The 25,845-nt window shown below is 55.0% G+C and overlaps 1 protein-coding gene across 3 annotated transcripts in view; it reads right to left on the reverse strand.

Annotated features, from left to right (window-relative positions):
• Megf6 (multiple EGF like domains 6) overlaps positions 1-13,922 on the reverse strand; it is an 85,757-nt gene extending 71,835 nt beyond the window's left edge. For 2 of the 3 annotated variants that reach the window (XM_021655285.2, XM_060378946.1), the window contains exons 1-3: positions 13,512-13,922; positions 10,662-10,796; positions 6,115-6,224 (exon numbers count right to left, since the gene is read on the reverse strand). In XM_021655285.2, coding sequence (XP_021510960.1) covers positions 6,115-6,224; positions 10,662-10,796; positions 13,512-13,630 — 364 coding nt within the window. In that variant the 5' untranslated portion in view covers positions 13,631-13,922. Of the gene's footprint in view, positions 1-6,114; positions 6,225-10,260; positions 10,284-10,661; positions 10,797-13,511 lie in introns of those variants that run through there. The other variant, XM_060378947.1, reaches the window with a different exon arrangement.
• Positions 13,923-25,845: the final 11,923 nt, after the last annotated feature.

The following is a 25,845-nucleotide window of genomic DNA, read 5'->3' on the forward strand; positions in this document are numbered from 1 at the left end:
TACTAACTCCGTCTGCCCAGTGTTGAAAGCCTGCACCGTGTGGCTGGCTAAATGACACCCAGCAAAGATTCTAGACCTGTAAGGGACCTTATAATGTGGCCTTGCTGGAAAATGGGGTCAGCATCAAGACAGAGATGATAGACTCCGGTGTCTCCTACATACACTGGAGTGTCCCTCACACAAAGTGTAGTCTAGGTCAGGTCCAGACAGAGGCAGAGTGAGAGCGAGGTACCTACATGCCACCGGTACCACAGAGCCGGGCACAAGCAGCTGGGAGACACGGTGTGGTTGACACGGGCCCAGATTATGGCTAGCAGCCCTGATGGCTAGTTTTGCCAACTCAGCACAATTCAGACTCTCCTGGGAAGAGAGCCTCAGTGAGGAACTGCCTGGACTGTGATGGCTGGTGGGCGTGCCTCTGAGAGACTTTCTTGGTTAGGTTAATCGAGGTGAAAGATCTACGTAGAATGTGGGCAGCGTCATTTCATTTCAGGAAAAAAAAAAACAAACGAGAGCTGAGCACTGCCAAGCATGCATGCTCGTTCTCTCTCTCTCTCTCTCTCTCTCTCTCTCTCTCTCGTTCTGTCTCTTTCTCTCTCTCGTTCTGTCTCTTTCTCACTCTCTGTCTGTCTCTCTCTGCCTCTATCTCTTTCTTGCTCTCTCTGCCTCTGTCTCTTTCTTGCTCTGTCTCTTTGTCTCTGTCTCACTCTTGCTGTCTCTCTTCCTCTGTCTCTGTCTCCCCCATTCTTCACTGTGCGTGTAACTCACTGCTTGGAGGTCTTGCCTTGACCTGTTTGCAGTGAAGGACTGTAGCAGGGAATTGGGAGCTGGGCAGACCCTGCTTTACTTAGCTTTCTATGGCTGTGATGAGACACCAACCTTAGGAGGAGAAGGACTGTTTGAGCTTATACAGTGGCTCATACAGGCTAGGCGTCTAATCCATGTGGAACCACCTGCCCAGGGGTGGCACCGCCACAGAGGGCTGGACCCTCCCACCTCACTCATGAGTCAAGAAAATGCCCACGGACCTGCTCGCAGGTCAGCCTGATGGGGGCACTTGCTCAGCTGAGGCCCCATCTCCGTAGATGACTCTGCCTTGTGTCACACTGATAGAAGACGAACCAGCACAAACCCTTTATGCCCTAAGTTCATTTTGTTTTTTATCTTTGAAAAGGAACCTCTAGCGGGGTAAGACGCTGCAGGATGCCCAGCTGCCACTGCTGCCCAGCCATAGGAGCATCCCCTCGACCACCGTCCCCACACGTTTCCTTAACTCCTGCCTCGTTCCCTGGTGCTGTACCTCACACCCACTACCCCGCTGGAACTCCTGCCAGGTACACACACGCCTGCACACCTTCACACGCAGGCAACTATGGACCTGGGCAAGGCTTTCTCCAACCGCTCCAGCTTGACCTGCCTCCCCCCACATCTGCCCCCACACTTCTCACTCAAGAGAACTGCCCACTCTCCCAGGAGATACTTCCTCTGTGCCACAGCAACAGTGAGTGGCTTGCCCACACTGGTAATTACTGACACATGCACTGAGGCACTGTGTGCCATGATCCGCTGCTTCTCCTTCAGAAGGTGCCCGTGGCCTGCAGTGAGACACACTGTGACAGTCTGTCTTGGGAACCCAATTCACATCCTACAGAAAGCTGGAGGCCTGAGGTATCTGTTAGATGTGAGCTTGCCTAACATGCACAAGGCTTGACCCTCAACACCACACAGACCAGTAATCCCTTTGACTTAGTAGATGGAGGCAGCAGGATCAGAAGCTCAAGGTCATCCTCAGTGGCATAGCTGTGTGAGGGCATTCTCGGATATACCACATTGTCTTCAAAGGAGAGTGGGGAGGGAGAGGAGGAGGTGGCTCACGTACCCAGTACCCAGTACCCAGTACCCAGGAGGCAGAAGCAGGAAGATCTCTGTGAGTTCAAGGTTAACCTGGTCTACATGGTGAATTCCAGGCTAGCCAAGCCAAGGCTACAGAGAGAGGGAGCTGCCTGGACTCTCTTACAGAGGTCTGTCACAGTGCCCGTCATACCCCATGGAGCTGAGGCAGCTCTTGCCTCAGCCCACACTGGGTCCAGCCGTCACAGAGAGTGGAAGGGGGGTCACAAGCTAGGGCTTCACCCCTGGAGGTCTCAGGGACTAGCAGCGGGATGGGGATCAGTTGCTGAGGACAGGCACTGTGTTGGCTGTGACATACATTCCCCTCCTTCAGTGGAAGGCGGAGAGCCCCAACACAGGCTCTGAGCAGCTATGGTTTAGACATTAGGAGGGTCGGAGCAAAACTTGTCACCTAACAAGAGTGGAGTTCAGAGAAACAGGAAGCAGAAGGCAGAACAGCAGAAAGGGGCACGGGCCAGCCACACCCACATCACAGGGCTCTGGGAAGCTGACACCCCACCCAGCACTTTTTCTTTCTGGTCACCTCCCAGCCACAATCTCACAAATGGACCTGGGAGAAATCACAATCCCATTAGCGGCTTCCTGCCATTCTCTGGCCTCCATCACTCCATCGTCCCCTGCACAAACAGTACCAGGCTGAATGAGCCCCCTCAGAGACACTGTCCTCCTACAGTTTCCAGGTCACATGAAGCAAGGAAACTTCACAATGGCTGGGGAGGGGCTGGAGCCAGCAGCCAGGACACGGCCCTTCCCTGTGGAGGGGCTGGAGGTGATGGAGGAAGAGGAAGGCATACCCCAGCCCTTGAAATAAATGAGCTTCTCTCTCTCCTGCATGAGGACTTCTGACCTCAGCTAGTTCTCACTGGTCCTACCTGGCACACTGACTGGGAGGGACCTATGGGCAGTTGCTCACGTTCACACCTGACAGAAGGGAGTCAGAACTCTAAGGGCTCCAGGTGCGGTGAAGAGCCCGAGACTTCCACTCTAAGGCGGAAGCCCTCTCCACCTGCACCTGCCTTGGTCTCTCACTGGCAACAGTGGGAAGCGCACAGAAAAGCCGGAAGGCAGCTACTCAGGAGCCCTCGCCCACAGGATGGAGGAATGCAGAGCCAGGCGGCTTCAAGGGAGCCTCTGCGAGCATCTGAGCTCTACAGACCTCACAGACAAGCGAAGAGCTAGCCTTAGCCGCTAAGCCACCACGGCAGGTAGTCCCCAGACTTCACAGACGGGAAGCCACAGATTGACACAGATCCGCCTGAACCTGCACCTGAACCATCAGTAACGTGACCCGTGTGCTCCCATCCCCACTGCTAACAGGTATGTAGACCTCCTTTAATAATGACTGGACAAAGTGGACACGGCCTGAGCTCCTACTGTGTACCCCGAGCAGTGTCCATGAGAAGTCACTCATTACACCCGTGGTTCTGAGATGGGCTTTGTCACACTTGTATCACTAGCACAAGCCAAGGTCCTGAGGGCTGACACGCCACAGGTCACAGCCCAGGGAGGGAACTAACCTAAGGGAACGCCATTTTATTTGGGGTATTTAAGCTTTTATTTCCCTTCCACCAGTTCCTTAACCCTAGGTGAGAGAGGGAGGAGGTTAGTGGAGAGACGGGCTGTAAAGCACTCTACTTCTCCCAGCTGTTTGGGTGGTTTCTTTTGGATCAATACCAATCTTCGCCAACAGCAAATGCAGCAAACTGTCTCCTCAGTCTATCCACACCAATCATCTTTCCTGTGTCTCTCCAAGCCACCACACTGTCCATCCCTGTTCTCTAAACCTCCACCCTTACCCTTCCTGGGCTCTCACATTTATCCCCTTCAGTCCTCAACCACACCCCTCTCTGTGCACAAGGCAGGCCGGTACCAGCTGGCAAAGACCAGGCCCCACACAGGGCAGTCATCAGCTGTGCACAAACTAAAGCCCAAACTAAAATCCCAGTCTTGGGATTAAAACAAAAACGTATTTCTATAACATAACTGAGTTTCTAGGGAAAGCAAAGCTTCAGTTACGCCTTCTTGCTCCATTGCTTGGCTCCCACCGGGTGGTATCGAGACCCTTAGCAGCCACTTGTCCCACATTTCTGCCTGCGTCAGACTGGGGTCACAGAACCACTCCCTTTATCCTCGGGGTCTCTCCCATAAAACCAAGAGGAACCCCAGGGTCTGCCTGGAACAACACCCCCACCACAGGGCCTCAGAGCAGCTGGCATGGCAACCCCGAGGCTGTGACTCACCACATACCGCCAGCTCCTGAGGAAAGCTTGGAGACGGTAACACAAACTTGATGTGGGGCAGACACCGTGACCGAACCCCTGCCCTGCCAACCGGCCACCCCAGAATGCTTGCCTCTGCTTACTCCCAGCCTCCCTACCAGGCCATGAGCTCCCCAAAGCTAGCGCTGTCCCTGCCAGATCCCCCCAACAAGCACTGGCACTGAGTAGCTAGTGTAGAAACTGGTGGACAAAGGAAGGAGTCTGGCCACCAGGAAACATGGGGCCTTCAGCCCCGAGGGAGGACACAGGCCCAGGGTCACACCTCCACCAGCCCCTCAAGGATGGGAACCAGACTGTGATAAACAAGGAAGGCCCGGAGCATCCGGAGACAGGGATGCTGAACCGTAGGCTCTGCTGGGACCATTAAACAAACAAGGTCACATGCGGAAGCAAAAGAGCTTAGAAACAAACAACTAAGGAATCGCAGGCTCTGGGTGGAGCTCCTGAGGGGCTCGCTGGCCATGTGACAGCCAGAGCTCCACTGCTTCTGCCAGCTGCCCAGGGAGCCACCTGAGCTCCCTAAGGTTCTGCGTGTGGGCCATGACCATACTCACAGTGCTGCTACAGACACTCCCTGTCATGATGACCTCCCTGCCCACAAGAGCCAGCACCTGTGCCCTGATGCCACCCCACAGCAGGGAGACAGCCAGCCTGTACAGGAGGGTCCAGCCTGGCTTGGCCTGCCTCTGCCCACCGTTACTCCGGGATGTTCACCAGACCCCACTCATGACTCAGAGGAGACAGGCAGCTACAGGCTGCCCTGTTCTCCTTCCACACCCTACCATCTTGCCCCGAGCATCCCCACAAAAAGCTGTACATTAGCCCTGTCCCCACTTGCCTCCCATACAGCCATGCTCTGTGCTTCTCCACTGTCTCATTCCATTATTAGCAACTTCTTTGGCAGGCCCAGGGAACCCCCACCTCAGAGGAGAAACCCAGGGGCCCTAGGCATTGATGTGTGTGCCCCATTATAAGCCACAGGAAGCAGGAGACACAGCAGACAGCCACAGAGAGGAAGGAGATACTGGTGTCAGGCCAGAACACCCCAACCTGAGAGAGTGCTGGCCAGCAGCCCAATCTTGTCACCTCCAAGCTGGCCTCCTGTCCTCTCCCTTCTGCTCTCTTCCGGAGGGTGACTCATTTCCCTCCTGGAAAAAAATCAGCAAGCATCCCTTCTCCCTTCCCTATTTCTCACTAGAGTTCATCTCAGGATGAGCAACTAAGTCTCTAATGGTGGAGATATGAGAGAGCCAGAGCCCACCACGCTTAACCTTCAAGGTAAGGAGTGTGAGTCCCAGCCACCCCAGTGACTTCAGGAATGACCTCTCCAGAGGAACACCACTCTTGCCTGGGGGCCAGCTGTCTTCGCATCCACCTGCCAACCACTGTCTCCACATCCACCTGCCAGCCACCTGTCCCCACATCCACCTGCCAGCCACCTGTCCCCACATCCATCTGCCAACCACCTGTCCCCACATCCACCTGCCAGCCACCTGTCTTCACATCCACCTGCCAGCCACCTGTCTTCACATCCACCTGCCAGCCACCTGTCCCGTTTCTGCAGGCCTCTCCAGCAGCTGCCACAGCCATGCTTCATGGCCAGAAGCCTGTTCCTTTGTCCCTGACATGGCTAGATGCTCAGGTTTGCCTCTCCCTCCCACCCACCCCCGCCTGTATCAGCACCAGGCTAGCTCTGCCTCCTACAGTTCTAGCAGACTAAGCTGGGAATCCACTGGCCCTTCCGTTTGAATTCTGCTGACAGTCTTGAGTAGACAGAAATGGAGGTCCATGGCTGAGGGCAGGGGCTCGGAGTACAGAAGCCATGGGCCAGCAACCGGAGAGTCGAGGCCAAGCACATGCTCCCCATCACACATGCCTCGGTACAGAGATGGCCTGGTATCAGTTGAGAGAGGTGGACACTCACCTGAGAGGCATCCTTCCTGGCCAGGCTTCTGGCTCCAGCCGGGACAGCACCTGAACACAGTGCGGGCCTCTGTGGCGTACACCTGCCTGTAGCTCATATAGTACACAGTCCTGGAACATAAGAGACAGGGTGTGTGATCATTACATCATACTGGAGCCAGCACATGGGCTCTCACCACACCAAAGACAGGTGCTTGTCAATGCCAGGTAAAGAGGCGAAAGTACCCAGGGAACTGGTATCCCACACACCAGTGCCAGCTCCTTCCGTCTTCCAAAGTATCTGCCTTCTTCATAGGGTCAGCTAATAGCCCACAGGGCCACTTCGGCCCCACTCTTCCCACTCTTGCCTGCCAAAGCTGCGAGCCACCCTCTCCGGCTCTAGTGATGACCAGTAAGACAGACGGCTGCTGCTGCTGGCTGTCAGCTCCATCCACTCTGTCACTTCTGACACTAAGTGTGAGCACTGACCCCCCCAAATCCATGCCCACCTATAATGGACTTGACTAGGGAACAAAATCTGTTTAACCTATAATCACAAGCTGGGGACCCACTGGGAGCAGCGAATGGCATCCTACTGAGACTACAACAAGGAGAGCTTGTAGCGATGGGGCAACTGACACCCTAACATAGACCTGACAGGACAGCCAGTGACTCCAGAGCTGGGGCTGGGACAGGCGCTCCCTCTGAACCTCACCCTATACTGTTCTTGCACAGACACTTTCCAGGTTAAGAAACTGGTTTGTCTTATTTTATGTGTAGGGTGCACATACATGTGTCATGTACATGTGTCATGTACATGTGAAGACAAGGACAATGCTGAGTGTCTTCTTCAATCTTTTTTTTTTAAGTCTCTCACTGAACCTGTAGCTCACTAATCGGCTACACTGGCTGGCCAGAGATCTTTTTTTTCCCTCTTTGGCACTGGGATTACAGGTGTGTAATGCTATGCCTAGCATTTTTTAAATGTGGGTTCTAGGGATATGAACTCAAGTTTTTACAGTTGTATGACAAGTAATTTACCAACTGAGCCATCTCCTCAGGCCTCTCCAGAGCTGCTTTTAGGCCTCCTGATTTATCAGCATTTGTCACAACAGCTCTAGGAAAGGAACACAGAACTCACAGCTTGGACCCTACAACTGTGGAGTCTGTGTTTGCAGAGACAGACTGCAAAGGCGACACAGACAGAGGGACCAGAGGCAGAGGCAGGGGGAGGAAAGAACAGGCAGAGAGAAGCTGGTGACGCCAGCCTCCTCCACCAGCCTGCAGCCTGCCGGGCAACAGCCACAAGGTCCAGGACCTTCGAGGCTGTGTCTGCAGCCTGTGACAAACCAGGCTGGGCTCTCTGGGGCCAGCACACGGGAAACATGTGGCCCTGGGCTCGGCCCAATCAACAAGGCTGAGGCTGCTTCCCGGAAGCGTGTGTTCCTGCACAGACTCTTCACACAGAAACTCTGGGAGTGCCTTACAAAATACCACCTTGGCAGGACATGAAACCACTTGCCTGGACAGAAACCGACCACAGCGTGAACAATATTTGGCAGCAGCGGAGCACTAGAGCCTGGCCATCGTAAATATTTATCCCCTTGCCTGGGCTGCAGACAGGGCTGGGCTACGTGTGGCTCCCTGGACACTCCTCTACAAGGCCCCTGAAGGAAGAGACTCTTGGTGAGGCCAGGCAGCCATGAGAACCAAACCCAGCTTCCCTTCATATAGTACCAGCTCACAGGGGCTCTGCACGTAGGGCTGGAGGCTGCTGGGATGTCAAAATGGATGCTTCAGAGACCAGAACAAAAACTTGCTCTGGCCATATCAGAATGGAAGCCATAGTACTCATGAGTCTGGGCTTTCCAAGAGGGGCATAGACCCCCTGATTTGAATGCCAGCCACCTTCAATTCCTCCTACTTTCCTTCCCTTCTCGGGGTGACTCTTCCCATGCCCCTCAAAGAACCTCTTTATCTAGCCTGGAGAACTCTTCCCATGCCCCTCAAAGAACCTCTTTATCTAGCCTGGAGAGTTCCCAGCCTGGTGGCATGGTTATCTGTCTGACCTCTCAGGAAAGACTCTCCCACAGCAAGACTCTGGAGTCCCCCCTGGCCTCTCAGGCATCAGTGTATCCTCACCCGTGACTGATGAAATCACACACCAATGCCAAGAGCTCATTATCTAAAGACAGGAGCCACCGGGGCTTGGCCACCTAGGCAGTCACCTTAGCCTCAGCCAGGTCAATACAGATGGAAACTGAAGCCATACCAAGTTCTATCCCTGGCCAAGCACACTCAGACTGAGAGCTGGCATCCTGAGTGCATCCTGGGATGTCTACCAGGCAGGCCACACAAGAGCTGGAGGAGGTCCCCCCAAACACAAAACAAAAACCTAGAGGCTAGAAAAATGGCTCAGCGGGTGAGAGCACTTACTGAAGAAGCAAGACGACAAAAGCTCTAACCCACAAAGTCCATGTAAACAGCGTGGCTACATGTACATGTAAGCCCAGAACTGGAGGAGGGGGTGAGCCAAGGAGCGTGCTGGTCAGCCAGCCGAGCCAAGTAGCCCGTCAGCTACTTAACCAAAGAAAGAGTGAAAGACAGAAACAGAGAAACCCTCCATAGCAGCACGGTCACAGCGTGGTCAAAGCCTGACATGACAATGGGAAGTGATGTCCCTCAGGGCTTGGACACCACAAGTGGCTCTCACACTTGGGTGAGTTACAGGCTCAGCCTGCTGTAGGGCCAGTGAAGCTGAAAACAGAGCCCACTGGCAGAGCCCACTAGCAAAGGCCACTGTGCCCCACCCCCTTGTAGTTAGACTTGACGGTAAGATATTATCTGACGTCACTCCCATATTCGACACCGGTGCCACTCAGGCCACGCTTAGACTGTGTCCCATTGTGCGCTCTGCTCATGAGCCTGGGGAGAGAGACAAGGCCAGAGGGCTCTGGGACCCAGACATGTCGAGGGGGAAGGAAGTGGTGTCCACTGGATCAAGCACTCTACAGAAAGGGGTGTGGCTTAAGGATGCACTGGGGCCACCACAGCAGGACAGCTACTGGGAGAACTTTCCAGCATGCCTGTGTTTGCTGCACACTGGGAGCTGAGGGGAGCGTCGCTGCTGTGTATGCCCTGACCTCCACGGTTGGATCCCTCATCCTCCACAGGCACTGAGGCAGAGGGGGGAAAGGAGGAAAACAGGCCAGTGTCCAGCAAAGAGGATGGCCTCAGCAACGGTAGACAGCCGCCCACCCACAGGGCTTTGGTCCCCACCTAGAGCCCAGAACCCAAAATGCCACATGGGACCCCTACCCCACCTGGGGCTGAGGGTGGGTGAAGAGCACCAGATGCCTTGAGCTGGACAGTAGGATGGGGATCTCTGGGCACAAGCCATCTTGAGAGATCCAGAACGCTCTGACTCAGACACTACACCAAACAGACCATTGTCTCTGCCTACTCACCAGCACTCTGCCCTCCCCCACATGCCAGGGAAGTGTGGTCCTCCCAGACAGTAGGACTCTTGAGGATACCATGCCAGGAGGCTGGAGGTCATCAGCCCCTTTGGAAATGCTGCCACATCCAGTCCCTCCCAACCTATAAAGGTTGACGGCCACAGAATCTCCAGCTTCAGGGCCTCAGCGGCTTCCACCTGTCCACCTGCTTCCAGAAAGAGCATCCTGCACAGGCTGTGGACAGGAAAACACAGCCAAGAGGAGCAAACCCTGCTTCCTAAACATGGGCATCCATGGCAGTGTGAAGGCTGGACGGAAGCTACAAAATGTTGACCTCTGAGAATGGGAGCCTTCTCCTTCCCTCAGGGCCCCTCAGTCTCCTGACCTGGCACTCCACGGGAAGGGGCTGTGCTGTGCTCTGCACATCTGAGCAGCATGCCCCATCCAGGGCTGTAGCCCCCTCACCACCTCCAGACATTACCATGGTTTGTCCTGGGCAAGGAGACAACAGAACTTGAGAAAGAATGCTACTGTACTTTTCTACACAAGCCCTATGGACAGCAAACAAACACTGAGTGCTGAAACAGCCCCTGGAGCGCCTGGGTCAGATGGAGCAGGCCCAGGTGCCCCGTGAACCCCAGACCCAAGAGAAGCAGCTGCACTAAGCCCCCCCCCCCAGCACCGTGTCCCTTTCCCCCTCAGACACACACCTTCACCTAGCCAGGGCTGCAGCCAACTCTCGCTTTCCCTCAGGCAGGCCCCGAAGAGGAGAGCTATGCAAAGGCACTCCCTAAGTTTGATTTTTAAATAAAACATTGAGCAATAGGTTAACCACAGGCTTGGGCACTAGGCCCAGGGGTCAGGTGGCAACAACCTCCAGCTGGGACCTCTGCTGGCTGAGCAGGAACTCTACCTTCTGGCCAAACGGCACTCCTCCCCCACAGGGTCCTCCCAAGTAAGTCCCACAAGTGCCCTGCAGCCGGCCTGCAGAATGTGGGGCTGAGAGAGCATGTCCTCAGTGAGGGGTCTCAGGTGGAGGTGGTGCCGCAGGCCTAGCCGCTTGGCCCTCACTGAGAACCGGTCCCCGTTAGGTAAGCTCTCTGCCCCGTACCTGCGCTCCTGGCCAACACACCATGCCTGCTGTCCACAGCCAGATCTCCACACAGGCACCATGCGGCTGAAGGCTTGCACACAGGGCTGCCGGTGGCCCACCAGGGTCAGCTTCTGCTCTGCACACACGTGCGGCCTGGAAAAAAGGACAGCGGCAATTCAGCTTCTCCGTTACCCATAGCTGGCTGGCGCCAGCCACGCCTCCACACCTGTGCCAGGTGTCCAACCATCTCGTGCCTACGCCTCGGTACACTGCCCACCTGGCAACCACTCTGGACTCCAGAGCAAGGGGGCTGAGAAGGGATGGGGGGCCAGCATCTTCCACCAGGATCCTGTGCTGCACAGGACACGGCCTCGAAGAATCTTCAAGGTAGACAGAACTGTCTGTCCCTTTGGGCAGCCCGGGAGCTCAGGATAGAGGGGACCTGCAGGCCTTGTTGGGGCTTAGGCTGGTCCCCAAGTCCTAGGCCCCAGAAATGTTCTCTCCACGCCCTCCCTCACGCCTGCTACCTCAGTGCCTCCCTGGCATCCTCAGACTACATAGGGGTAGGTGGACGTGACCCAGGGGTTGGGGTGGGGAAAAGCAGAAATTAGTAAATAGAAAATCAAAGATCCAGCCACTATCCAGCCATACCCAAGTCAGTGACTGTTTTTATGTCTCCGAACCCACTCAGCCCAGAAGCCAGCCTGGGGAGCACAGAGGCAGGGCTGAGCAGCCTGAGACAGCCCTCCTGGCCTACCAGTAGACAGGGCATGCCCTGGTCCCTCAGGGTACAGGCTTGAGTGAGCCTGGGTATGGTGCCATTGCCTGCTGAACATCTGCAGATGGCTGTCCAGGTGGCTTTCTCTCCCATGGCCGAGCCTCCCCTCCGCTGGTGGGCCAGGAGGGCTGTCTGTCTCAGGCTCCCTGCACTGCCCCTCTGCTCCCAGCTATAGGCAGCCATGCGCAGGAGGACAATGCGCCACGAAAATTCAGCTGCTATCAGTGCAAGCAACGGATCCCAGAGGTGTGGCAGCTGTGCCAGGCCCTGCCAGCTAGTCAGAACTCCCCAGGAGGGAAAGACAGAAGGCAGAAAGGATCAGCCAGGAAGAAGTATTTTCTACGCTGCCTTCCCTGCGCCCCACCCTGCTCTTCCAAGTTTCAGGGAGCTAAGAGCAAACCCGCAAGGTCACCTCTGGAAGCTGGTTCTCATGGCTCCCACCTGCTGCCCGTTCAGCAAATTAAGCGGCTCCTTCTACAAAGCCCAGCGAGGTATCTCCATCGGTCTGACCATATGAAATTCCCTCAATGACCCAGCCAGCTGGGGCCCCTGCACAGATCCCAAAGAGATGCAGGTGTGGGGAAGACAGCCAGGATTTTTGGCCAACCTGGAACTCCGACCCACCCAAAACGACAATCTGAGAACAGAGGCCTATTAGGACACAGAAGGGCCAGGAAGTGGGCGCACAGGCCCCAAAGATGCAGCTCCCACTGCAGGAAGGGAAGGCAGGCTCTGGAAAACACATCAAGCAGGAAGGGAAGGCTCTCCTGCTACCCATTCACAGCTAGCTCCAACAGCTAAGGCTTCCTGGGCCCAGGTGAGCAGGACCCAGGCAGCAAGCCGTTGGCTCCATTCCCAAGGAGATCAGCAGGAGTGGACAGAGCCGGGTGTGGGCAGCCAACAGTTCCCACCTGTGCCTAGGGCTGCATCCATCCGCCCGGAAGGACAGACATCAGGAAGCTCGCGTCTGCAGCCCCTCTCAACCAGAAAGGGGCAAGCAGGCTGCAGCCCTAGCTCACGGTGCTGATTGCCAGTCATTCTGGGGCTGAAGCCCCTTTTGGGCTAACTCAAGAGGCTGCAGAAGACAGGGACACAGGTTGCTTCCACAGGTTGCTTGAGAAGCCCCCAACTCAGATCCAGCTCTCCTTAACAATGACCACAAGGACCAACGCAAGACCCAGGTGGGGGTCCTGAAGGACGCTTGTCCTCTCATTTCCCCAAGAAGTCACAGCTCTGTCCTCAAGGCCAGATACCTGGTGGCTCTATCGGCGCCAGCCCTGGACAGGAGCAGCAAGTCCCTTCTGTGGCCCAAAGGGTGCCCGAGCTGGCAGAGAGGAAGCCCCAACTCTGGCCTGAAGGGGCCCCGGCCCAGCCCCCGCCCACTCCCCACCTCCCCAACCGCCTTGCCAAGTTTGCAAGGCCCCCACCTTCATCCTGCAGGGGAGGGCCTGGCGGGGGCGGCAGGCCTCTCATCCAGGCACCTCGTCCACTTGGTCTCACTTCGCACCAGTTTTCCTTTGAGGCCAACAGAGGGATCGCTTTGCAGTTTGAGAGAGACCGCTAACCGGCCTGCTGGGGAATCATCTTTCAAAATTAAATCCGTCGCCGCTGGCTCCCTGACCCTCTCTTCCTGCCCATTCTAGTGCTGAATTCCTTCTCCGCGGCCCCAGAGCGCACGTGTTTAACACACAAACCAGTTCTGGCAGCCCCCTCTGGGCACCCCCGCCCCTGCGCAGGCCCCCAGACCCCAGGAGACCAGCTTGGGGAGGAAGTCGGACTAGGCTGCTTCCTCTCCGCCGCCTCCAAGCCGGCTCCCCAGCTGGACCCTGCGCGGCAGGGGCTTGGATTCCTCACCTCTCCAAAGTTTGGCATCCCCCTAAGTCTGCAGGACCCTCACTGCAGAGGCGGGAACCGGGAGGCTAGTGGGCCTGAGGCAGAGCCAAGGGCCCCAAATTCAACCTGGGACCCCGAGTCTAGACCATCCTCCTCAGTTTAAGGCAAAGAGCCCATTGTTCTGGGGCCCCAGGGACAAAGCCCCGAGCTCTGTGGGTCAGCGTCGCCTCAGGGGCCTCGCGACTCACGCTACTCACATGCTTGGCTGCAGCGGGCGCGGGGGGCGCGGCGAGGAGGCTGCAGGCACGGCGGGGAGTAGCAGCAGCGCCAGGGCCACCGTGCGCCAAGCCGAGTGCACCTCCGCCCGGACAGGCATCGTGCGCGCGGTCGCGCTCGCGCTCGGTCCTCGGCTCTCCGGCTCACAGGCGGCCGGTGCAGTCGGGAGAGCCGGTCTTCACGCGCGCCATGCCCAGAGGACAGCGGAGCACCGCAACCGAGCCGCGCTTGGGGCGAGGCGCGAGGTCCCCGCAGGTGCGGTTGGTGCAGCCGCCCCGAGCTCCAAGACCTTCGCGCTCAGCTCCGCGCGGCCAGGCACTTGCCAGGAGTGATGGAGAGCGGACTCGGATCGGACGCCCCCGACGTCAGGCCCGCCCGCCGCACGCCCTCCCGCCTAGACCCCAGCCCCCTCCTACCCCGACTCCCGCCCCTCTTCGGCCCCACCCCACCAGTCCAGGCCACGCCCGTTCCGCCTTCGGCCCCGCCCAGACCGTCCCAATAAGGAGAGCCCGCTTGAAGCCCGGAGCCAGGCCCTCCTCTCCCCGGCTCCTGGTCCAGCCAGGAAGACTAAGTTCGCTTGTACCTACCCCACTACCAGGACCACTTGCTCAGCCTCTTGTGTTCCCTGCGCACCTCCACCTGAGAGGCCCAGATCTGATCCTATCCCAGTGACCAATCCTGTCGGGGCTGAGCGTTGCACACCTCGCAAACACCGCCCGCTCTATGCCTACTCTGCAAACTCAGCCTTGACTTCTCCAGGGGGAGTCACCTACCCTTTGCCCCTCACTCGCGCCCTGCCACCGCTGCCCCAGAAGCAGGGAGGTATTGGGGAGTGGGGAGGGCGCCTCTGAGTGCCTCTGGACACCTCCTTTGGGTACTGACACACCACCCTCTGGGCGTTTGTGTTCCTAGGTTTGCTGAGTGCTCTGGCACGGTAGCATGGGTGGAGTGGGCGTGAAGGTCCCACCAGGCTGTAAGCCTGATTTTGGTTTGATGTGACCTTCTTCAGGGCTAGACGTGGTGCCTCTGAGGCCGGGACTTACCACTCAGAGTGGCTCTTTGTGAGGTAGAGCTGGGAGGGTCCCACGAAGGCACATCAGGAAACAACTAGTTGCAGATGGCTGTGTGAGGGTCAGCCCCTGCCCCAGCTGGAGAGGTGTGCCTACCTTTCCATGATGGGTAGCTGCAGCCTGCCCTCCTTTGAAGACCTCCCTCCTCCACCATTCCCTGAGGAATGAGATGATTGCTTCAGTCTCCCCTCCCCTAAGAGCAAGTGCTTGAGGGAACCTCTGGTTCCACTCCCATTTCAGGAGGCTGCAGTCACATTACTGGGTGGGTGCTGTCAGCTCAGACCTGCTGCTGGCCCAAATAGGGAAGCACAGGGCCAGAGAGGGAGCAGAGCTCCCTGCCCCAGCTTAGAAGACTGCAGGTCTGAGCACTAAACACAGGAGCCTGGCCCCAGGAAAGATAAAAGGGGGAGGGAGGGAGGACCGGACACAGAGAGAGAGAGATACTGAAGGCCAATGGGTCCTGGGACTTGCTACCTGATGCTCCAAACAGGACCCGAGTTTCCCGTGCATTGTTCTGCTCTGGCTCTCACCCTTCTGCCCACACCCATTGCTGGACCCTCCGGGGATCTCAGTAGCTGATGCTAACCTAAGTCCTCGGGGTGACTCTAACGTACTTGTCCCTAAGTTTCTACACCCAAGAAGTCATTTAGTGCCCCCCTCAGCCAGAAGCCCCCACACAAGGGGGCCCTGTGCGTGTTCCTGCTCTGCACCGCTCTCTCCTGCAGCTGGCTGGCTTGGATGCCTGTGTGCATGCATGGACTGGGACCTGAAAAAGCTCACCACCCCCTCTGCTAAATCGTGCCCCAGGGCCAGGGTTCAGGGGTGAGTGGGTGAAAGTTGATCCATCTCAGGGCTTTCTCTGGTGGTTAGTGGGAAGAAGGTGGCCCTGGGCTAGTAGAAATGGAGTCTGCAGGTGGGGCAGGGTCTGGGTTTTAGGACCCTGAACCCTATGTGGGGATCTTATTGAAGAAAACAGTAAAAGGCAAGTTATTTTGCTAATTTTACAAAGGTGCATGGCCTCATGCATGGACGTCTCAGCCCTTCAAACTTGAAGACTTCCCTGGATCAAAGCTGTATTGGCCGTAGGCTATTCTCTCTCGGCCCACTGCCTGTCCAGGCGCTGACTTTCTCTGCCATGTGAAGAGTCCTGGCAGGTGTCAGCTGGTCAAACAGAGAGGATGCCAGGTGCTTCCCCAGCCCCAGAGCCCCCTGTTCTTGTCCAGGCTGGCTCCCGTGAGCACGTATGATGGTTGAGCATGTGACTGCCTAAAGCCTGTCTGATTCCCAATACAACAATGGAGTAAAGAGCACACCCCAGCCCTGGGGAGGTAGAGAGAGGAAGAGCAGAAGTTCAAGGTCATCCTCAGCTACCTAGCAAGTTCAGTGCCACCCTGGGCTACACAAGACCTTACCTCAAAATCAAATAACCCCCCCCCACAACTAGGAATGAAACTGCACATGTGTGTTTAATTCACTTTTATAACTCACAACAAACAAGTTTTCTTTTATGGCTACTAAATTAAACATGACAAATACTCTTCAAATGTTAGCCACTCTGTTGCCTTTTCATGAGGAGGTGACACCTTGCAGGACATAATTACTTCAAACTGTGTCATGCACTGTGACAGTCATAACACAGGTAACAGCAGCCTTGCTCCATGAGCCATGCACTCAGTATGTGTCTCCATCACTCAGAAATGAGTGCAGGGCGAAGGGAAGGGACATCAAGGTTCATTAAGTGCTTGCATGGTAATGTCCTTGTGTAAATGTATGTGTGAAAATAAGCAAGCAGGCAGCTCAGAAAGATGGCTTTGTTCTGTTGCTGGATCTCTGTATTTCTCTCACGTGGAGTCCATGCCAGCGCCTGCTGCTATGACCACTCATGACACTCTGGATGGTGGCTTTACATAGCTGTACACGTAGATCCTTGAAGCTTGTTACTTGGGTTTCCCTGAAAATAATATTAATTCTTTTTCCTAATTTTTTGTTAGATGTAGTAATTTGTTGGGTTATCACATGAGCCACAGAGCTTGTGTGGGGATCAGAGGACAACTTGATGGAATTGATTCTTCCCTGATGTGTGTCATGGGGATCAAACTCCGGTCACCAGGCTTGGCAATAATCACCTTTACCTCCTGAGCCATCTTGTGGGTTCTATAATGGTCATTCTTGCAAATTAATTTGGAGATTAATCTATCCAGTTCCTGTCAAGTTGCATTGGAATTTAGCTGTGATTGCCTTAACCATGTTAACTAAAGAACTTAGGGATATTGGTGAGTAACTGGACTGTTGTCGCAGCGCCCCCTTGTGGGCATTGAGTGTGTTGATGACCACAGTGCCGGCTTCAGGAGGCTGATGATGACTCAGGCCTAGGCTTTATTGAAGCCAGTGGTGGCACATGCGGGTAGGATTTGCTGAAGAGGCAGAGATCAGACCTGAGGAGAGTAGGGGCATAAGGAAAGAGGGCCAACAGAGAGAAGAGAAACCATGGGCGGGAGCATCTCTGTGACAAGCTGGAGATCTAAGGTAGGCTTCTGGGAGGATATGGGGGTGACTCTAGCTGAAACTCCTAGTAGCAGGGGTCATGGAGACTGAAGAGGACACCCTCTAACTAGACAGGACTCCTGGTGGAGGGAGAGGAGCACCAACCCACCCACAAAAATTTTGATCCAAAACTTACCCTGCCTACAAGATGTGCAGAGATAAAGATAGAGCAGAGATTGAGCGAATTCCCAGCCAATGCCTGGCCCAACCTGAGCCCCACCCCATGGGAGAGAGCCAGCCCCTGACACAGACAGGAATCTAGCATAGCTGACCTCTGAGAGGCTCCAACCAGCAGTGGATAGAAAGAGATGCTGAGACTCACGGTCAAACATTGGGTGAAGCATAGGGAATCTTGGGGAAAAGTGGGGAGAAAGATGGAAGGACCTGGAGGTGACAGGATCTCCAGAAGAAGACCAACAGAGCCAACTAACTAGGGCCCAAAGGGCTGTGGAGACTGAAGCACCAACCAAGGACCATGCGTGGACTGGACCTAGACCCTACACGGATGTAGCAGATGGGCAGCCCAGGCTTCATGTGGATGCCATAGTAAGGGGAGCTGGGTCTGACTCTGACATGGACTCTGTTGCCTTCGTTTTGATCACTCCCCTCTGGTAAGGCTGTGTCATCAGGCTTTGGGGGAAGAGGATAAACTCAATCCTGATGGGACTTGACCTGGAGTGGGTGAGTAGGGGGGACTCCCCATTTCTGAGGAATAGGGGAGGGAGTATAGGGAAGAGGGAGGGAGGGTTTGAGGAGGAGGAGATGAGGGAGGGGTCTGGAGAAGGAGAGAAATCAGTGGTTAAGAGAGCCTAAATCTCTTCCGGAGGACCTGGGTTTAATTGCCAGCACCCGCATGGCCACTCACAAACCTCTGTAACTCCAATTCCAGGGGACCTGATGGCCTTTTCTGAGCCTCTGTGGATACCAGACACTCATTTGGTAAACATATATACTTTAAGGCAAAACACACACACACACACACACACACACACACACACACACACACACATGCAGGGCTTCTCTGTGCGGCCCTGGCTGTCCTGGAACTTGATCTGTAGACCAGACTGGCTGTGAACTAGAAGATCCACCTGCCTCTGCCTCCTGAGTGCTGGGATTAACGGTGCCACCATACCAGGCCTACTTATATTTATTTATTCAATCCTGAGCTTTAGGGAGCACATGGCATTTACACCAGCCTAGAACCCGCTGGCACAACACAAACCTCCTAGAATCTTAGATTTCCCCTTGCTCAGCCCACCCTGCCACCATGCCTCCCACCCAGCAGTCAGAACTCCAGTGACACTCTGGGTTGGACTTTGAAGATCTATCCCAAATAGGTAAGAGGCCTGGCTGTAGTCCCACTTTCTTCATACCTGGAAAATGACTGCTTTCATTTTCCTAAAAAGCATTTTCTTGTTTCCTCGCTAGCCTTGGCTATCCTGAAACTCCCTGTGTAGACCAGGCTAGCCTTGACCCCACAGAGCTCTGCCTGCCCTTGCCAGCTGCTTGGATTAAAGGCCTACACCCTTCTGCTCGTAGGAGACAATACTTTTCATTGTTGTTGTCTCATTCTCTGCTGGAAATAATTAAAATAGTCTTTGGCTCCAGGAAAAATAATGTGGGGAGGAAGAAGACTCAAACCGCAGTGCTAATTTCCAAAGCAAACCGCTCCCTCCTTTCCCAGAACCGTGCTGCCCCCTCCTCTGCAGCCTGATGCATCTTGCAGGAGTTAGAAGGGAGAGGCCTCCAGACAGAAACCTGAACATCCCAGCAGCTTCGGAGACATCAGCTGCTGGGCCAATAGCTACCCCCCCAACCAAGTCAGCCAGTGTTCTGTTCACATTTTCATGGCCCCTTCTAACAGGTGAGAGGCCAACCTAACTGACACCAAAGGCTGTCTCCACAGCTGGACGTGGCCATGCCCATCTGTGATCTTGGTGCTCCATGAAGGAGGCTGGGAAGAAGGCTCAGGAGTTTGAGGCTAGCCTGTGCAACATGGTAAGACCCTCTCTCAAAAGCAAAAAGAAACAAACACCTAAGGTATATGCAGGTTCTCAGATGCAGCGTGCTGACCTCAGTCACCTATTTCTGCCAATGGCATCAATGATAACCACAATTCTGCAGAAAGGGGTAGTCTTGAGAGCAAAACATCACCTGATGTCCTGCCCAAATGCCACTTAGAACCCTGGGGCTCACTCATTCCCACATCCATTTCTAAAACTCCAAACCTGTCATGAGAGAGCAACCAAACTGAAAACACCCCTCACGTAACTCACAAGGGCTGTGGCCCAGTGTGGGATTAGGGCAGGTGATTCTGTAGCAAGAGCCCAGGCTGGACCGTGTTGGTAGCCAGCTGCCTCTCCTGTCCCCAGCACTCTCATCTCTGTGCCTCCCTGACCTTGAGCATGACACAGAAACAGCACCCTCAGTGGAAGCTGGCTCCTGCTCAGTGACTGAGCATCCAGCCTGTCCAGCAACGGTGGGCATACAGGTGCTACTGTCATAATTACCACTGCTGCTGCTGTGATAACTATCGTGACCAAGAGCAACTTGCGGGGGTGGAGCAGTACAGTCCATCACCAAGGGAAGGCAGGGCAGGAACCCAAGGGCAGGAACTGCAGCAGAGGCCATGGAGAAATCCTGCTTGCTGGTTTGCACCACCCACACCAGGAAGGACCCTCGAGCATCAACCACCAATCCAGAAAATGTTACACAAGTTTGCCCACAGGCCACTCTGGGGAGGGCTAGTTTCTCAACTGAGGTTTCCTCTTCCCAGATGACTCTAGGTAGAATCAAGTCATAAAACAGTAGACAGCGCGACTGCCAGCAACCACGTGGTTTCTGCACACCAGCCTGGCCTGCCCTTCAGAGGCCGTCACCTTATCTTTACCCTTCACTGAGCGAAAGCAGGTAGAATGACATCCATTCATGTGACAGGCTGGGCTGTTGGGGAGATGGCTCATCTGGGTTGAATAGCTTCTCCAGAAAAGTCATGTCCTCATCCCCACATTCTCCAGTGGCGCCTGATTTGGAATCACGGTCTTTGATGAAGTTACTGAGGGAGGGGTCTCAGCTTAGACCATCCTGATCTGAACGTGCTCCTGGAGAACAGGGGAGACAGGAGAGGGCCCTTCACGGAGACTAGCAAGAGGACTGAGCTGGGTTGGTGGGGACTGTGGAGCCACCAGACCTGGGAAGATCTCTGGAAGTCTCCACCTCTGGCTTCTAGAGTACAGGACTTCTATGCAGGGCACTTCAACGGATTTAGCTGCCATCTTGGGGTCACTTGTACAGCAGCAGCAGAAATCTAAGGCAAAACCTACACTGAGCAGGCTGTGGAAGTTTCACCTGAGACTGATGCCCGCCGAGAGCCAGTGGCTGCCTGCCGGCCATGGGGCGGAGAGCCCCGCAGGCTCTCTCTGCAACACCTGCTCTGGGGTGGCCACATGGGGGACACAGATGGCTAGTGGACACGCCCTGCATGTGCAGCCTGGGCGTGTCTTAGCCTTTGCCTGACATACCTGTCAGAACCAGAGGGGGAGCCTCAGGTCCTTTCAAGGTCTCTGTGGAGTTCTGGCTGTAGCACAGTTGGCAGAGACACTTGCCTATCATGCACAAAGACCTGACTGAGTTCAGTCCCCAGGTTTCTCATAAAACCTGAGATACATGAGGGTTAATTAAACAAATACCTTTTGGCCCAGATTCCTCCCACTTCCCGCTAGTCCAAGGGAAAACCACAGAAGTTCCTTCTAAGGCATACATACAGGAGATGTAAGAAGGTCAGGCCTCCTCACAGGACCAGGTGGGCATCAGAGCTCTGGTTGGTTCCAGAGAGACCCTCTTAAACTCAGTGGGACATGGAGCAAAATCAGCCTCCTGGTGTCTTGGCAATTGTTGGAAAGTTACCATAGAAACAGTTTGTGAGGAGCGCCCAGCCTGTAGCCAGGCTGATTTCCCGTAAGTGCACATTGTCTGGAGCTGGCAGCTTTATGCTACCGCCCTGTGCCTTAGTGGTTAGGAGCTGGTTTCTCCTGTGTGTGTGCATTTAACTCACTGTAAAACGTTTGTCTGTATCCATATATATGCCAGAGAGTATATGAAGGTCAGAGGACAATTTGCACTAATTACTTCTCTCCTTCCATGTGGGACCCAGGAATTGAACTCGGGTCATCAAGTCTGGCAGCAAACACCTTTATCTGCTGGGCCATCTCTCCAGCCTGGAAACTGGGTTCATTGTCAAAATTACCTCTGCCTCTGCTGTAGATGCTTGGAGTCAGTGACTAAGGGCAATGTCAAAGCACCATTGCAGAGCTGGTGGCAGTGCAGATTGCTCCTGTGGCCAATTTCCAGGAGGGGAGATCCAAGAGACATACCCTGTGCACACACAGCAATCCTCTGTGTGGGAGGTAATGGCGGCTCCTGGAGGAGACCCCACTCCTGCATCCTCACAGGTATTAGATGTGGGGTTTGGTCTTAGAGTGAGGCATCCAAGGGGCAGAAGACTGGCCTCCAGCGTGTGGGCGTCCTGGGATCCACTCTCAGCACCTTAAAAGGAGGGTGGAGTTGAGGGGTGAGGACCCACCCTTTGATGCTAAGTCAAAGCATCAGGAAGTTCAGATGAGAATTTACTCTTGACAGCCAAGGTTCTGAGTCTTCTGCGGGAAGACAGTGGTTTCACCTAGGACTTTAAAACTGCCTGCCAAGCTGTGAAGCTGTGGCCTCCCAGGAAGGCTGTGTGGGTCATTGCCCCATCTGCTGACCACTTTGGGAACAGCCTCCTGAAAGTAGCCTGATAGTGGGCCTCTGGACCAAGCCAAGCTCTGGAGCATCAGTACCGTATTTTCCTAGTCATAGTCACCACTCCCTGCTCCTTGTCCCCAAGCCTGATATGTGCACATGTGGAGATAGTGTAAATGCAGCACCTCATTGCTTCACCTGCATGAATCCACCATTACCAGCTGAATTATGGAGCCCCTAAAGGTTCATTCAAGTCCCAACTAGTATCTGTGACCGTTACTAGACTCTTTAGAAAAGAGTCTCTGAGCACCATTAGGCCAAGAGTCGGCCATTACAGTGGTAAGCCAGTGCCAGTATGTCAGGAACCCTTACAAAAGAGAAAGTGAAGATGGTGATGTAAAGACAGCCTGCAGAGACAGGCAGCCACAGGCTGAGGGGCACCAGAATGGCTGGCCACACCAACAGCTGGAAAGGCAAAGGATATGCCCTCGGGTACCAGAAAGGACACACACATGCACACACACTCGCACACAGTGGTTCTGGCCATCCAGTCTCAGCAACCTCACTGTATGCTTCTGCTGCTTCCAGCAAGCCAGTTTGTACCCTGTCCTGGCAGCCTCACAGCAGACATAATGCTCTTTATCCATGGTGAGAATGCTGGAGACACCAGGTAGTAAAAGTGAGACAGATTTTCACTTCTCTAGATGTCAGGTTTCAGAGTGGACCAAAGGCAAAAATGGTCAGTGTGCAGATGTGTCAGGCTGAGAACTATGGGTTTGGCAGTCCCCGATCTAAAACCATTTCTGCCCGTTTCCTCCCAGGCTGCTGCAGAGAGCAGCTGTCTCTCCCGCTTTTCTAGCATGATCCCCACTTCAAACTCCCTATCCTCCTGGGACCAGAGCTTCTCCTCCCATTTCCTGATGCACAGGCTCTGTCTTAGAGCAGACTGTCTGATTTGCCAACCTTAAGGTGTACTGAGGTTCCCAGGTGAGCACACCCAGCTGCTCATCCCTCTGCGGGGGACAGACACGGAGCACCTGCTTAGCTGTGACCCTTAGATGAGTTCTAAATGCCGCCTATGGAAGTGGCCCAGGAAGACTTCTCTTACACCTTACGTTATGCAAGCCGCAGAATGATATTTGCTTTTTGTCTTGTATGCACTTAGCTGGTCACATGCCATCCCCGTCCACTCTCAGCTTTGTGGGCGGCCAGAGTACTCCCCATATCCACAGAGGGCTCAGGAACCTATGTGGGCATTCATGTCATCATGGCTGCTCCTACCTGTGTCCCAGAGACCTCCGCTGTGAGCTGGATTCTCTGAAGCCACACTCACTGTAAAAGGCCCTGCAGGCTGATTCAGTAGCCCCTATGACTGTCAAGACACAGACTACCCCCAGAGCTCAAATGATCTTGGGCAGTCATTCACTCCTGAGGGTAAACCATGTCTTGGTGACTGTTAGAAAAGTCACATTGTCCTGGCAGACCATCAGCTCCACCTTACGTGGATTTCCCTGACCCAGGGGCCTTGTGGTTTCTGCTGGCATCCACACACCTGCACCGTGTGGCGTTTTTATAGGAGGGAGTGTTCCTGGCAATGCTCCTACAGGGACTATTGCTTGTATCCCTTGTCTGCAGCCACCATGACTGCCCCCTCCTTCCAAATGTGGACACTCACCCAACTCCACACCATCCCTAGTCAGTATCCCATCCTTTTTAAAATCTCAGATATTCAAAACCATCTTTATCAGCCTCTAGCTCCTCTCAGAATGCTGCTCCTCATTCTTTTCCATCTCAAACTGCTCTCAGCCTAGTTGTTCTGCCTACCCCTAGGGATCCCACATAGAAAGAGGAAGTGAGAGAAGGGTCATCACGATTCTGGCCACAGCCTCCTGGGTCCCCTCTGTTGCAATTGTATTCCAGCTGTCTATCATTGGTGAAGGTGTTGCAGTTCACAGGTGAAAAACAAAGGAGAGAGCCATCCATGTTGGGTTAGGCAGCTGTCTGGGGATCACCCATGTTCCCAGTAACCCCTCATCTCTGCTTCTCTAACTGAGCCCAGTGAAATCATTAGTGCACTCAGCCCCACGTGTGCAGAACTGTTGTCTTGGTCTGTCGTTCGTGCCCTGTCTGGGTGAGCGCACCCTCTCAGGAAGCTATCCCACAGGTCTGACTCACTCAGTGCTCCCAAGGGCCACGGGAGACATGGTGGCCCCACTGGGACAAGGCCACAGAGCCACAGACAGCTGACGGGAGACAGACACAGAGGGCCAGGGTTCGAACCTAAGACTTTGGGTTCCACTCCCCTCAGCCGCCTTACCGGGCCTAGGCTCTCCTGCCCCTCCATGCTGAAAGGAGCACAGAGGTTGGCAGTGGCCCACCCCGCTGACTCGGGCTGCCCAGGGAGTCCCAGTCCCACAAGCTGCTGCAGGGGCTGGTCTGGGTGCTGGCTGACAGAGAAGCCTGCCCACGGTGAGGGGAAGGGTGGGGGTGTGTTGGCCCCAGCCCACAGCAGGAAGCAGTTCTCAGCCACACTGTGTAGTCTTGGCACTAACTAAACCGAGTTCAGCCTCTCCTGTTACTGCCAGGGCTGATATGTAGTATAAGTGACTATGGGGGAGTGCTGTGTGGTCCCCAAACCATCCCCAACGCCAAGAGGACCCAGGGGCAGAAGCTCTGGCTGCTCCATGTTGTCTGCACGGAGGGACTGTGCCCATCATCGGTGCTGTATGGCCACAGGCACTTACAGGACCGCTCCAAACCTCTCTCCAATCCTACACTTACAACAGTGGGAAGAACTCTGCCACAGTTAGAGAGCCCAGAGTGCCCGTCACAAGCAAAGGGCTACACCCACAAACCTTCCCACCCTCCATATACACCTGTGCACACAGATCCACACGGAGCAGTACGACAGGCACACACAGGCCTGGAAAAGAGTGAAGCAAACACAGAGCCCTGGTGAACGGCAAGTGCCTCCCAGGCAGGCGTTTTGAACCAGGACTCCATAACTGAACACAGCACACAGGAGGCAAAAGGCAATGCGGTGAGGGGTGCCAGAGAGAACGTGACAGAGACAGGGAGTCAGAAATGACTACTTGGTAGGGATTTGAACTGTCACCAAGCCTGTGGGGACAGTGCGATGGAGGGCGGCATGGGGGTCAGCTAGACTCCTAGGACAGCTGAGTCCAGAACTGTGTCCAGCATCTGGACAGACGGAGGGCCCTTCGTCAAGAGCAGGGCAGGAGACTTAACTAGTATGAATTTATACACACACCACCCACTTAGAGACTGCTGTTATCCCACTGTGAGCCTGCTGGGTTGGATGAAGTAGGCTAGGCAGGGTTTCCCTCCCAGGAAGGAGCTGCAGGGCCCTGAGGGCATCCAGCAATGCTTTCTTCAAGTCTCTCACAGCAGCACTCTTCTGTGACGTGGAAGCTTATTGTGCGCATCATGCCCAGGAAGAACAAATGTCTGCCGTCCATCTCCGACCTGCACACACCCTAGATGTGGTCCCCAGGTACTCAGACCTCCACGGCGTGCAAACACCCTATAAACCCGCACACCAAAGGTGCTCCAGATGCCCATGGTATCCACATCTCCAAGGCGCCCACCCAACAGGGTCACATACCTGAGCTGCCCACCCACAGGCATGAGGCACACCCCTGAGATGCCTATGTCTGAGGCTCCCATGGGATGCCCACAGCGAAGCACCCACAATCCTCAGATGCCCCACTTCTACACTCCGCAGGCACACACACCTCCTGGGTGTGCCGCGCACCGCCGCCTAGCGCCACACCCCGAAGAACACAGTGACTCCGGAGGTGAAGGGCACAGAGCCAATACGAGGACGCACTGTCGGGGCGCCGCCCCTCGCGCGAGCCCCGCCTTCCACGTAAGTCCGGTTATTACATTTTTTCCTGTCCTAATCCAGGAACCTACAACCTGCACTTTTTCCTAGCCTTTCCAG

This window comes from Meriones unguiculatus, chromosome 3 (genome assembly GCF_030254825.1).
Source record: "Meriones unguiculatus strain TT.TT164.6M chromosome 3, Bangor_MerUng_6.1, whole genome shotgun sequence".
Taxonomy (NCBI): Eukaryota; Metazoa; Chordata; class Mammalia; order Rodentia; family Muridae; genus Meriones; species Meriones unguiculatus.